Below are 13,105 nucleotides of genomic sequence, written 5' to 3' on the forward strand. Positions count from 1 at the left end.
TATCCTTTAATCAAAAAAACATCAAAGAAGTGATTCATTAACCACTTTCCGTATCATTGTCTTCACAGCAGATTTGAGCAAAAAATTAATCGTCGACTAACGATTGAATTACTACTGTTAGTCGTAAATCGTAATTACAGCGATTAACGGTTGAAATGTTACAGTTAATATATACAATTATTAATTATATATAGAAATAATTTATATATTATTAAACATTTAACTGCTGAATACTTCAATATTACCTGTAACATTTCAAAAAAATGTAAATCGATCGGTCCAATTTTAAAAAAGTGATATTGTTAAAAAATACCTCCGTCAGCCACTGCAGTTGAAAACAATACTTGGTTCAAGACCGAGCCGTGTTTTCTTCGTTGCTGGGCAACATGGCGGTTCGACGATTTCCGAAAATCGTAGCACAGATTTCAGTGAAAATTCCACGGATTAACGCGTCTCCGTCGGATCAGGTGGCAATTGTCGCAATCGCTGTAGGCGATGCAGGTCCCGTTAGACCGGCAAATTCCGAAGCTGCAGTAGAAAGCAGCCGATCTTCCACATAGAAGCGTATTAACATTCTGGATTCGCTTATGGACCGAGAAATTTACGTTCGCCCGGTGTACAATGCACATGTTTCGTCGCGTCTTCCTTCCCGAAAAGGTGTTACAAGTAGAAAAATCCTCGCGTTTATATGGTAAAACCGTTGAAGCCTTTCCGTGATTTATTATAGATAAGTACGAGAGACGCCTGTATATCTCCGAGATTACTATCTACACGGACGAAAGTTTCTCGTGACAAGCTTTCTGACAGTGAGTGACGCAAATCTTCGTCCGACTACTCAGGTTATTCCACTTGTTGCAACATTTCGGAGAGTACTCGCTGAGAGATACGATTTTAATGTATAATAAGCCTCGAAGCTTATTTACGTAAACCGTGACCGCTGCGGGAATTTATCGCGGCTTATTTTACACGCTCCTGGGTGTTCGTTTTCACTGAAAAATTACTGTCAGTCGTAAAAGTCCGGCGTGCAACGGTTCATTGGAAAATGTTCAAAAACGTGCGATTATCTTGCGCAGCCTGAAAGATTGAAGTTAGACGGATTTTGAAATAATTACGATGAATCTTGCGGTTATTTGCACGGAAGCAGAAATGATTTAGGGACAAAGGTGCACATCCAGGAAGGACGTACAGTGGTGTGCACGATTGTAGACTCAAAGTAGCTTTTACACTGTTACTGGTATCTAAACGAAAATTTAACAAAATTCATTTATATATTTCTATTTGATATTATTTCTAATATAGAAATATAGAAATATGTTGTTCGTCGTGTTTTATTTTTTTTTTAAATACAAGGTGTCTCAACTAAAGAAGTCCACCTTCAATCCTGTGAGTAATTATAAACTCAAAGTAACTTTTACATTTTTACCGATATTTAAACAAAAACAAAAAAGAAAATATATTTGTATATTTCTATTTTCTATTATTTGTAATATAGAAATGTGGAATATACAAATATGTTGTTCCGTTAAATTTTTGTTTAAATATCACTAAAAATGTAAAAGTTACTTTTAAATCTATAATTATTCACACCACTGTATTGATCCTAGGAATACTGTTACGCGAAATACTAAAAGAGAAACTCCGCCAATCTACATTTCTTTTTATATTTATCGTGAAGAAAATTTGCTTCCAAAAAAATTTTACTTCTATTCTTATATTTTTTTTTTAATTTCTTTAGAAGAATATAATATTTGCCAAGAATAAAATTCTTCTAAACCCCTGACTATTGTATATTTGACATATGCATTTTTGTCATAAATGCGTAAAAATCCGCAATCTAGTCAGTATAGTTATTTTTCTTTTTGTATAAAATTTGTAAAATTTAGTTAATATTCAAACTTTTGTGGCAGACTCAATTTGTTTTAAATGGACAAATTGTGAAACAAAGCCGATGTTCCCATGTCAACATGCGCCAAAAATCGCCAGAAATGTCAATTTAGGGAGGGGGAATTTATTTACGACCATTCTACCCTCTTACCACCGAGAAGGGATGTTTACGACACTAATTTGATTTGAGGGCCGCTCAGACATTCATTGACGGTGATCATTGACCCATTCAAGTCAAGTATCAAATTGTAATACGATACTTCATAAATCTACGTTTGGATTTCTACGATTTTCTTTGTTTAGTTTTCGTGTTTTTTGTTGCAATCATACATTGAAGTCCGCGATATTTGTGTATTATATTATCAAATCTTTTACTATCTTTTTAATTTTTATGAAACATCGAGTCGAGAGACGTGCTAGTTTGAAAATTTGCATTTTAATTTTCACAGATTTATTTAATTATTTTAATTCAGCTATATTAAAGTGCAGTTATTCATTAACTTCTTTCACCTGTTTTATATTCGTTGCAAGCTCTTGAAGTTTGAGAGTTGCAAGCACTAATTCATGCAATCGTTGCATTACTTACGCTGTATCGTCAAGAAGATTCTTCGAGATAGACATGGAATAATAATGCATTTAAATATTACATATAATCTTACATTTACTAATACTCATAGATTTTTTACAATGAACAATTCTTTCGTTCCGTCTCCACGAAAATTTATATTAAAATAGAAACATTCCAACAACATTGTGATTCATCAGATACTAATAATAATTCTTTTTAATGACACATTATACATCATTTCCCGTAGATTTTGACACGCTGATTTCAAAACCGCACGCAAAATTTATCTACCATTTCAGGATTTCTAAAAAAGAAATCACCAGGTTATCAAATCATTTCAACGAAAAAATAACAGTTTCCTAAGCTTTTTCACTTGATTCGATTTTCCTTCAAAATCCTGAAGTGGTAAATAAGTTTTACGACCGGATTTGAAATCACCGTGTCAAAATCAACGAGAAATGATTTATAACATGTCACTAAAAAAATTCCAACTATACACAGCACTGAACCAATCACGATGTCATTGGAATATTTCAAGTTTGACATAAATCGTCGAGGCTAGCAAAATGTTCGTACTACATTCCCTCCATTTCCCCTTATTCTACAACATCTCAGCTTCAACATAAAAAAGAAACCGCGCCGCTTTACATCTCACTCCAATCAAAGGTTCTCTGATTTCGGCACAACTTCTCCAGTTATCCCCACTACGTGGCCCCCAGAAAGCGAATTTCCCGGCAGAAAATCGGCGGACCCTCGCGCGGGGACCGCATCGGTACCACTCGAATGCGAGTCCCGTTGCAATCCTCGTTGCTCCCATGCACGACGTCGCCGACGCCGGCGTCGCGTCGGCGTTTCCCGTCGGCGACCTCGCCCTCCATCCTCGAACCTCCTGCAACCCGGTTGACGTCGCGGGTAGGTCCTGCACGAAATGGAAGACATCAAACGTAACGTCCGTAGTCCAATACGAGTGCGCGATCGTGCCGGCATGGCAGGAGGTCAAAGAACGCGAATCGCAAACTCATGCGATCGGCGCGTTGCCGGCCCGTCTCTCTTTCTCTCTCCCTCTCGCCCCTTCCTTCTTCTCTCCCTCTCCCTTTTTCTCTCTCAGCTCTCTCTCTGAGCGCGCTCTCGCCGGTCAGGCAGGACAAGGATGATCGTGGGGTAGATGCTCGGTGGAAGCAGGACCGCGATACCTGGTATTCGCCAGCTGCCGTTGAACGTGTTCAATGCCGCAGTTGGAGCAAGAAAGCGGTCGGAGAGAAGAGATCGGTCGGCGTGCTGTGGTGGGGGTAGGAGGCCGTGTGGGCCGGCGGTGCTACTCCAGCTTGGTGTTCCTCTTTCGACTTCAGTTTCTCTCTACACGTACCGGGAGGTATAGCGATCGCAGAGAGCCGGCTAGCATGCTCTAGCACCACCACCTGGACCGGCCCCGCTGCAAGGTAGAGCCCGAAACCGAGGGAACCTACAGGCCGACAGGTAGCCCTTATTGACAGCGGGATCCCTTCGTTGACGGCGCGTCTCGCAGGAATCCGGCGCAGAAGGCGGACTAGATCCTGCGACAGTCTAACGGAGCCGTGTCCGGCAGCCAGGTGGAAAAAGGAGAGATGTGCGAAGCCGCCGGTGAACTCTCGCGAGGCGCGAGTCCGGATCGTTGATCTCGAGATAAAACAAACGACACGGAGGATCTGGGACGCCTCCTGCTTCGCGGCGATCCTCAGCGTCACCGGCGGTGTCGTCCGGCGGTAGCCACGGCTCGGCTTGAATGGGAATCGTCCTGACTGCTACGTCACCGGGGTCGTAAGGATAACGAGAGAGAGAACGAGAGAGATAGATAAAGAGAGGGAGGGAGAGAGAGAGAGAGAGAGAGAGAGAGAGAGAGGGAGAGAGACGAGCGCCGCGGCAGAGAAAATCGCGGTAGACGCGAGTGTGGTTGACAGTCGACGAGGACGAAGCGAAAGGCAGCTCCGAACTCGTTAACCGGTTTCCGCGGATCGGCATGCAGAACGACACTCGGTGAAGACTACGTACGCCGCGCTGAGCCGAGCCGAGCCGAGCCGAGCGGTCCCGCGCGCGCGGCTCTCGATCTTCCGTGCGTGTCCCACGCATAAAGCGATCGGACCGGTCCGCTGGATCGGAGACGGATGATCACCTGCCACCGATAATACGGCCAAGGAGCCATTCACACCGGTGAGACAGAGAGGATAACCGAAATAGAAGACGGTGTTCGCCGGGGACACGCGTGTCGATCGGTCGAACGTGCCCACGCCTCCGGTCGGATATTTATAATTCGGCTGGTTTTAGGGCCCTCGGCCGCGCCGGGTTTAGGGTCTCATGAGTGTTGCGCGAGGAATTCCTCCTAGCCGGCTGATAAGTGAATGAAGGGCTCGGCCGGCGTCCGGTGCCCGCGAACCGGCATGCCAGGCGATTTAGAAAGTGTGTTGGGTGTTGTGAACAAGTGTGTGCCAAGAATCCGTCGGGATACTCGCAGTTGCCGCCAGTGAAGTTCAGGATTTCGAATTGCCGACTCGGAGTACGCGAGCAGTCCCGGCGAGCTCGCGTCCGCGTGTGTGTCCCCGGGTCCCCGGAGCGCGAATGGCGGCCCGGTTCGGCGGTGTAATTGAACGGAAGTCGAGAGCCAACCGGAAAAATTAGCAAAATCTGGCGAAAGCCGCGAGCCGTGCGCTTCGAGCCCAGTTGGAAGACGAAGAGGTGCAACGGTCGCCGTGGCATGAGGAGGTTCACACGCAGGCGCAAAACCCTGGCCGCATTCTCTGCGATTATGGGACGCCTTGGTAAAGGCTCGCAGAGCACGACGAGGCCCATCTTCAGGGTGCAGTATCGCAAGCTTGTGGACGAGTACGCGCAGCAACAGGAACAGCTGAAGTTTATGCCAGCGTTGCCCGACTACATGTCCTACTGCTGTTGTCGATGCGGTCACACTCAGAAACTCAAAGTAAGTTCTTACTTGTGTGTGTGTACGTGTGTATATGCGTGTATGCGTGTGTTTCTGAGTAAAGGCGCTGCTGTTCTGTATGATAAAAGGCACGCGACTTCGGTATCGTGTAAGGTACTACTTCGATAGGTTTTTCGAGTAAGGGAGATTCGGGATGACAGTGCCAGGGATTTGAAGTTGTCTAGCGGGGTACGTTGACGATGTTTTTATTAGATGAAGCGGTTGATATCATTGTGGTGTAAGTCGACTTTTCGAACATTTTTAGTCAAGTATCGAATGGTGATGTACAGATGCCAAGGTGCTGGAAAGACTAGTGAAATGCGTTAAAATTTCATTGTGAATTAAGTATAAAATTGGTTAGTATTTAATACACTAAACAATACACTTTGTAATAAATAATAACATTACTTGTTCTTCTTAATCAGGAAAATGTGACTTGCACCACTATGATTTCACAGTTCGTAACGAAGCACATTCTATTTGGAAAACTACAGAACTGACTTTTCCAGTATCTTTCGAAGTGAGATTAGATTGAAGATAAATTGGTTAAGAGGTTCGATATATTTGTACACGGTATTTGTCGACTTGAAGAAACAGTGCTATGTTGATAATATTCTCATTATATCGTAATGAGGCGCATCTATGTGAAAAAATTCTTTAGCAACGTTCGAAGTAAGATTAGATTAAAGATGAATCGATTCAGAGATTAAATACTTCTATGTACGTAGTTTTCGTCAACTTCAAAGTATCATGTCACGAGATCAATGGATTACGTCGATGGCATTCTTATTAAATCGTAATGGGATACTTTTATCTCAAGAAATTCTTTAACAATATTCGAAGTAAGATTATATTAAAGATGAATTAATTCAGGATTGAATGATTTTGTACACGGTTTTTGACGACTTCAATTTACACTGTCACGAAATTGTTAAACACAGTAAAGTATGTGTTATAAAAATTAATTAATTAAATTGTTAAGCAGTTATGTTTTATGGTTTCAATCGAAAAAAAGGTGATCTGCAGCCTCCCCCTATTAGACGCCTCTTATGACAAGCAGGGGATACTGTTAGCGTATTCTGATCCCCACTAACTGGGATAACTGGAGACTTACGTTGATCAGATTATGGCGTGATAGTTATGAATACTCCTGTTCGAAGGATGATATAATTTATTTTATTCTATTCATACAAACCGTGTGAAGATTAAAGATAATTTCGAACAGAATATGAGTGCAGGCATCGTTGTTGCAAAGCGAAGTAAAAGAAAATGTATTTTTGCGAACATAGTAATGATATAAAGTTGAAAGAAGGAAGAATTGTTTCAGATATTTGTGCAATTTTAGAGCGAAAGGGTATGTGTTTTACACGTATACAACTTGCGAAGATTTTAGTTCATATATTATTGAAGAATTATGGCAAGCAATTACTATCATTTCTAGAAAAATACGTTCAAAGTTTCCAATATTAATATGATGCAAGAATTGCTATGTAACAAAAATCTGCAGAACTGTCTATTTTACAAAAAAAATTAATAAATGAGAAAGAAATAAAATCTATGCATCATGCACCTGCAATATTTAATTTACTTTGACGTACGTCAGTCTGATGTTTTCTCCAAATGATACATACATAAAATCTCAGTAAATGATATACCGAAATCTCAATAATAAAAATGTATCGAAATATATGAGCGAAATTAAATATGTACGAAAACTTCAATAAATGAAACATGTAGCTAAATTTCAGCAAATTAAATATGTACGAAAATCTTAATAAATTAAATATGTAGCAAAATTTCAGTGCATTAAATATGTACGAAAATCTTAACAAATAAAATCAAATCCATAAACTCAATAAATGAACTATGAACTAAAATCTCAATGAACGAAACATGCAGCAAAATTTCAAGTGAAATATGAACAAAAATCTGAATAAATGAAGGATGCACCAAAATTTGAATAAATGCAAGATTCGCATAACTGGCACAATAAATATATAAAATGACATCAAACTACATCATTAACAAACATCTAAAACCTCAGGAACAACTGTAAAGAAATAAATACTCTCTATATTACAGTCAGATTCCACAATTCGAAAGACAGTTAGAATCCGGCACATAATCACTGTAATTGCATCGAGCGAACCATAGTTAAACAACAGTGAACGGAACTTACGTGTACAATCGCCGTATAATTGAATAGTTAACATTCCTGTTTGATTATTCCGCACACAGAACAGGAAGATCACAGAGGGCTGGTGTTTTGTGTCGTCGAAAACAATTCATCGACCAAGAAGACAGACATCGTTGAAGCGATCCAGGGGGTCGTTAACATCTGTCAGGCTCCTTTTCAGCATGGCGTCGCGAACATTTTTTACGCACCCCGTCAGTTTTCACAGTGCTAATTAATCGCAATTGCATCGCGAGCCCGACATTCTTAATTCGCGGAAAAAGAAGCTCACGGCTATTGTTTCGTCGAAGAAAAGGAAAGAGAGATAAAGAGATATCTGTATTTTATATATTTTTTTTATATATACTTTATATAAATTTATTTTTTAAAATATTAAATATTAAATATTAAATAAATTAATATATATATATATAATTATTAGATATTAATATATATATAAATTATATATTAATATATATATATATAAATATTTTTAAAAAATTTTAATATTAATTTATTTAATATTTAATTTTTATACATAACATATAATATTTAATTACATATATATATCTACAGAGAGAAAGAGAGAGAGAGAGAGAGAGAGAGAGAGAGACAAAAAAGAGAGACATATACACATATACAGAGAAAGAAAGAAAGAAGAAAGAGAGAGGGGAAAAGAGAGAGATATAGAAAGAGAGGGAGAGAGAGAAAAAAGGAAAACATATAAAGAGAGAGTGCGAGGCTAATTGACGGCCAATGCTATTTTCGGAAGTCGGCCGTGGCAGCCGCGGAAGCCGCGACTTGTAGACTTATTTTGTAATGAGCGTGAGACAAAGGTAAATAAAGCAGAGCGACCGATGAACGCGGTGCCGGCTCGTGAAACAAGAGTTGCTCAATCCCACCTTTTACCGCGGCCAGGAACAAGAATCGGCGGTTTTCGAAAGCTGCGGGGAACAGAAAGGGGGCAGGAAGACGATCATTATACGGGGGCTGGATGGCGAAAATGGTTGAGGGTCTAGGACGCCGAGGAACAGTGGCCCGCACAATCGATGAATAACGTGCAGTTTTAATGCGACAGGTAAACCTATCGTGTAACGATTTTCACATGCTCTCGGGAAAGGAGCCCGGCGCTACGCGGTAACAACAACCTGTCACTTCTAGTGCTGTTTCCTACCTGCTCGACCGGTCGACTTGTTAAATAGCTCTGCTATCCTAGTAAGCCCTAAACGGACTGGTTAGACCAAGCATGGCCGACGGAAAACGGATATGGAAAATCGACGGAGAGCACCGCGACGAATCGCTGCGCGGTCGAGCGTTCGCTTGATCTTAACTACATTAACCCTTTACGCGCGAACCAGAAACTTCGCGATATTTTAAAAAACAAATGAGATATGATCGTATGCAGTCAAATTGGACATAACTTTTTAAGAATATTTCTGAACAAATGTGACACTACCTGTTCTTTTTAAACAAATTAAACATTAACACAGCTTGACTGTCAAGCCAATGTTGAAGAAGTCTGTTCTAGACGCCAGCATTTCCAAAAAATAACTGACAGTAGGTAAAAAATAATAATAAGTAAAAGATAATAATATGTAGAAAGTGATAAATAAATCCTTCGTATGGCTCTTTTTTGCTAGTGATGAACCTTCGAGACTGCTACTAATTACTAATTCATCTATGACGATAATTGTAAGAAAAATTGTGAGAAAGGAACGTTTTTAATATACTTGTTTCTATTTAATCAAATTGTCCAAGTTGGACCCCATCACTATACACATGCAGAGTACTCTTATGTTAATAATAACGCAACAAACATCAGCAGTAGAGCGGTAGTTTAATTGTTAATGTTTCTAAATAATTTAATATTACATAAAATATATAATTAATTTTTAATTATTTATAATTTAATCAAATCGAACGATATAAAAATATACAAACGTTATCAATCATCAAGAAATATTACAAGTCGCTAAAATAATTGGAACTATAGTGATGAATCGATTGAAACAGTTTCGACCAGCTTTTCAAGCAAATACTGTGCATGTGACATTTTGGGCCCAAATATGGCACACCCCGCAGTGCAGGACCCAGAAGAAAAAGCTGGAATTTTAAGGTTTCAAGGAAGTCGAACAAATATCTAAAGCGAAGAAGGAATTTGTTGGTGGAAAGGGAAGACTCTTGCTGTCACGCCGAGAAATCGTCTGCTGACTATCTAGTCGAAATACTACCGAAAGCTAAGCATTAATGCTAGCACGAAGAGCACTTGATCATCGCCGATAACAAATCTACGACACTTCGAATAGTTTCTGTGCACTTTATGTGAGGAGGAGACAGTCTTCTTGCGCAACGATCGTGTTAACCAATTGTTGGTACACTGATGACTCTTACTTGAAACGGAATTCCTTAAATTCTTTATTCGAGGAGGCTTTTCTTTCTGAATAACTTTAATTGTGTCAGATAGCTTTCGAGAGACGCTAAAATACTTGGAGTATTACGGAGAATATGTACCCTAACAGAACCACTGATTTCTTTCAAAATCATTCAGAAGATACTTTTATGGAGGGACAAAGAAATTAAAGAAAAGTGTTCAAAGAAATAACTCACGCAAATAATTTAAGTGAAAATTTAATTTTAACCGAAGACGATAAAAAATGAAATAGTAAGACTGTGAATAAACTAGAATGTTGATTTATATTTTACTATGCTTGCTCAGCAAGATACAAATATTGTTACCGTCCATCCACTTATTAAAAATTATGTAGTTATTCTATAAAAATTTTTTATAAAAATGCAAGAATCGTTTTAAAGATCAAAATTATGATGAACCATTCGAAGACAGTTTAATAATCCTTCGTTCCATGTGATTTTGACGCGTCCAAGGGATACCATACGCGGTTCCATGTGGTTTCGATGTCACGGATTCACCGGTCGAAAGGTTCAGAAGCAAATCTGACATTGGATCGGGTCTGTCAGGGCATATTTAACAACGGCCACTTGGTTAATTAATTTTGGGAAATCGTAGAGACCGATTTCTATGGAAATAGAACGTCGGGTCAGGCTATCAAAGCGAATCACCGATCATTCGAATGCATACAGAAGCCTTCGAACGGCCTAACCTTAGCGATATTACCGTCCATGAGAGAAGAGCGCCGGTGGAGCAGAGAGAGAGAAAGAGAGAGAAAGAGAAAGTGCGAGAGGAAAGAGAAAGAGAGGGGAGGGGATAAGCCGTGGGATCGGACGGGCACATTCCTCAGGTCCGTACTTATAGCTGTTCGTGGCATCAGATGCCTCATGCTTGCTGCCTCTTGCTCCTTTACCGATAGAGTGCCTGCATAATACTGATATTTCACCGGGCTCCTCCATGCCGCTAACATACTCCCGCATTTGAGTCACCGGGATTCAAGATGCTCGGAATTTTCAAATCAGGATAATCAGACCGCACAGGTTTGTCTGGAAATTGTGCTTTGTGATCTTAAGCGGCTCTATTTTCTGTACTTCGTTGTTTTATGTGCTTCACAATTTAATGTACCTCACAATATTTCGAGCTTTACGATATTTTGCAAAGCTTCGCAATATTTTGTAAAGTTTGACAATATTTGCAGCTTCACGATATTTTTGCAAAGCATCACAAAATCGTGCAGAACTTCACAATGTTTAGCAGAACATCACAATGTTTGAAAAGCTTTACAATATTTGGCAGAGCTTCTCAATATTTGACAAGACTTCGCAATATTTGGCAAAGTTGCGCAATATTTCTCAAAGCTCCAGAATATTTTGCAAAATAATTCACTATAATTTGCAAAGCTTCACTATAATTTATAAAGGTTTTCAATATTTGGAGCTTCACGATATTTTTGCAAAGCATCACAAGATTGTGCAGGACTTCACAATGTTTAGCAGAGCATCACAATATTTGGTAAAGCTTCACAATATTTGGCAAAGCTTCACAATATTTGGCAAACTTGCGCAATATTTCTTAAAGCTTCAGAATATTTTGCAAAATTATTCACTATAATTTGCAAAGCTTCACTATAATTTATAAAGGTTTTCAATATTTGGAGCTTCACGATATTTTTGCAAAGCATCACAAAATCGTGCAGAACTTCACAATGTTTAGCAGAACATCACAATGTTTGGTAAAGCTTTACAATATTTGACAAAGCTTCACAATATTTGACAAGACTTCACAATATTTGGCAAAGTTACGCAATATTTCTCAAAGCTTCAGAATATTTTGCAAAAATATTTACTATAATTTGCGAAGCTTCGCTATAATTTATAAAGGATTACAATATTTGGAGCTTCACAATATTTTGCAAAACGTTACAATGTTATGCAGGGCTTCACAATATTTGACAAAGCATCACAGTATTTAGTAAAGCTTCGCAATCTTCTGTGCTTCATAATTTTCTGTGCTTCACAATCTTTTGTACACCATATTTTTCTGTTCGTCATAATCTTTTATGCTTCATATTTTTCTGTTCTTCATAATCTTCTACACTTCACATTATATATATAAAAATAATATAGGAATGATGTTCTCCTAGTATGTATGTTTATTACAAAGTATCTACCAGTTTCGTGGTTATTATAATATTTATTAGAAGAATCGTACTAGAACAAATAATAGCCATCAATAAAGAAAACGGTGTGAAAATGAAGATATTATGAGAAATGAATGAAGTTATTATGAATTATAAACAGACTGCGGGTCTTTATGCACCATAAAAATGTTCCAACTCAATTGCAAGAAACAGAGATTAAATAAAAATATATCTAATAATTTTACTAAGTTGAAGAGGAGGGGTCTAATGTGTTCACACTTCGGTATTTCGTTTAGTCATTTTTATCAAAAATACAGAAAATCCTCCGTCTAATTATAAATCAATATATATGAATTAAACAAATATTTGATTGGTCGATCTAAAAGTAAGGAACATTGTCAACCACCTGAGGAGATTTGTAATATTTAATCGTTAATAACTATTCGATGTAAGAAATATTACTCGCATAAAATATCCACTGGAGCTGTTCATTTGCATAAAAATCTAGTCTGTTGCAAGAGATGCTGAAATTCAAGCAGAGTTGAGAACCGACGTGGCTCTCCCACCATCCCCAATAGATTTATCTCTTTCGGGGTTGCAACACCGCGCCTGTTAGGGGACACTCTGCACAAAGGTTCAAAGATTTAGCCACAATAAAAAGCTGTTACTGCAGCGAGACTGGCGTGCAGTCTGATTTCGCGAGGTTCGCGCGGCTCCGGCCGCATAAAAGCAAAACGGGAGAGAAAGAGAGAGAGAGAGAGAGAGAGAGAGAGGGAGAGAGAAAGAGAGAGAACGGGAAAGAAGGGAAAATGAAATAGGGAGTAATGTTGAGGCACTTATCGCCGCTTTCCACGTAAATCGTCTTCAATCCTTTTTTAACTCCGCCCTTTAAAGTTATGCTCGGGCCAGACGCATTTATCGCGATGCATTCGCTCTACTTCCTCGGCGTGACACGTCGCGCGCACAGTTTCCCACACTAC

The 13,105-nt window shown here is 39.3% G+C and overlaps 1 protein-coding gene across 4 annotated transcripts in view; it reads left to right on the forward strand.

Moving 5' to 3' along the window:
• The window catches only part of LOC117220516 (EGFR adapter protein), a 383,013-nt gene that overhangs the window by 316,933 nt on the left and 52,975 nt on the right, over positions 1-13,105 (forward strand). Inside the window, exon 1 of one of the 4 annotated variants that reach the window (XM_033470535.2) lies at positions 3,793-5,405. The exons of the other annotated variants lie outside the window; for them this stretch is intronic. Within the exon in view, the coding sequence (XP_033326426.1) occupies positions 5,181-5,405 (225 nt within the window). The 5' untranslated portion in view covers positions 3,793-5,180. Of the gene's footprint in view, positions 1-3,792; positions 5,406-13,105 lie in introns of those variants that run through there. 4 annotated transcript variants of the gene reach the window in all.

The sequence above is a fragment of the Megalopta genalis genome, chromosome 2 (genome assembly GCF_051020955.1).
Source record: "Megalopta genalis isolate 19385.01 chromosome 2, iyMegGena1_principal, whole genome shotgun sequence".
In the NCBI taxonomy this organism is placed as follows: domain Eukaryota; kingdom Metazoa; phylum Arthropoda; class Insecta; order Hymenoptera; family Halictidae; genus Megalopta; species Megalopta genalis.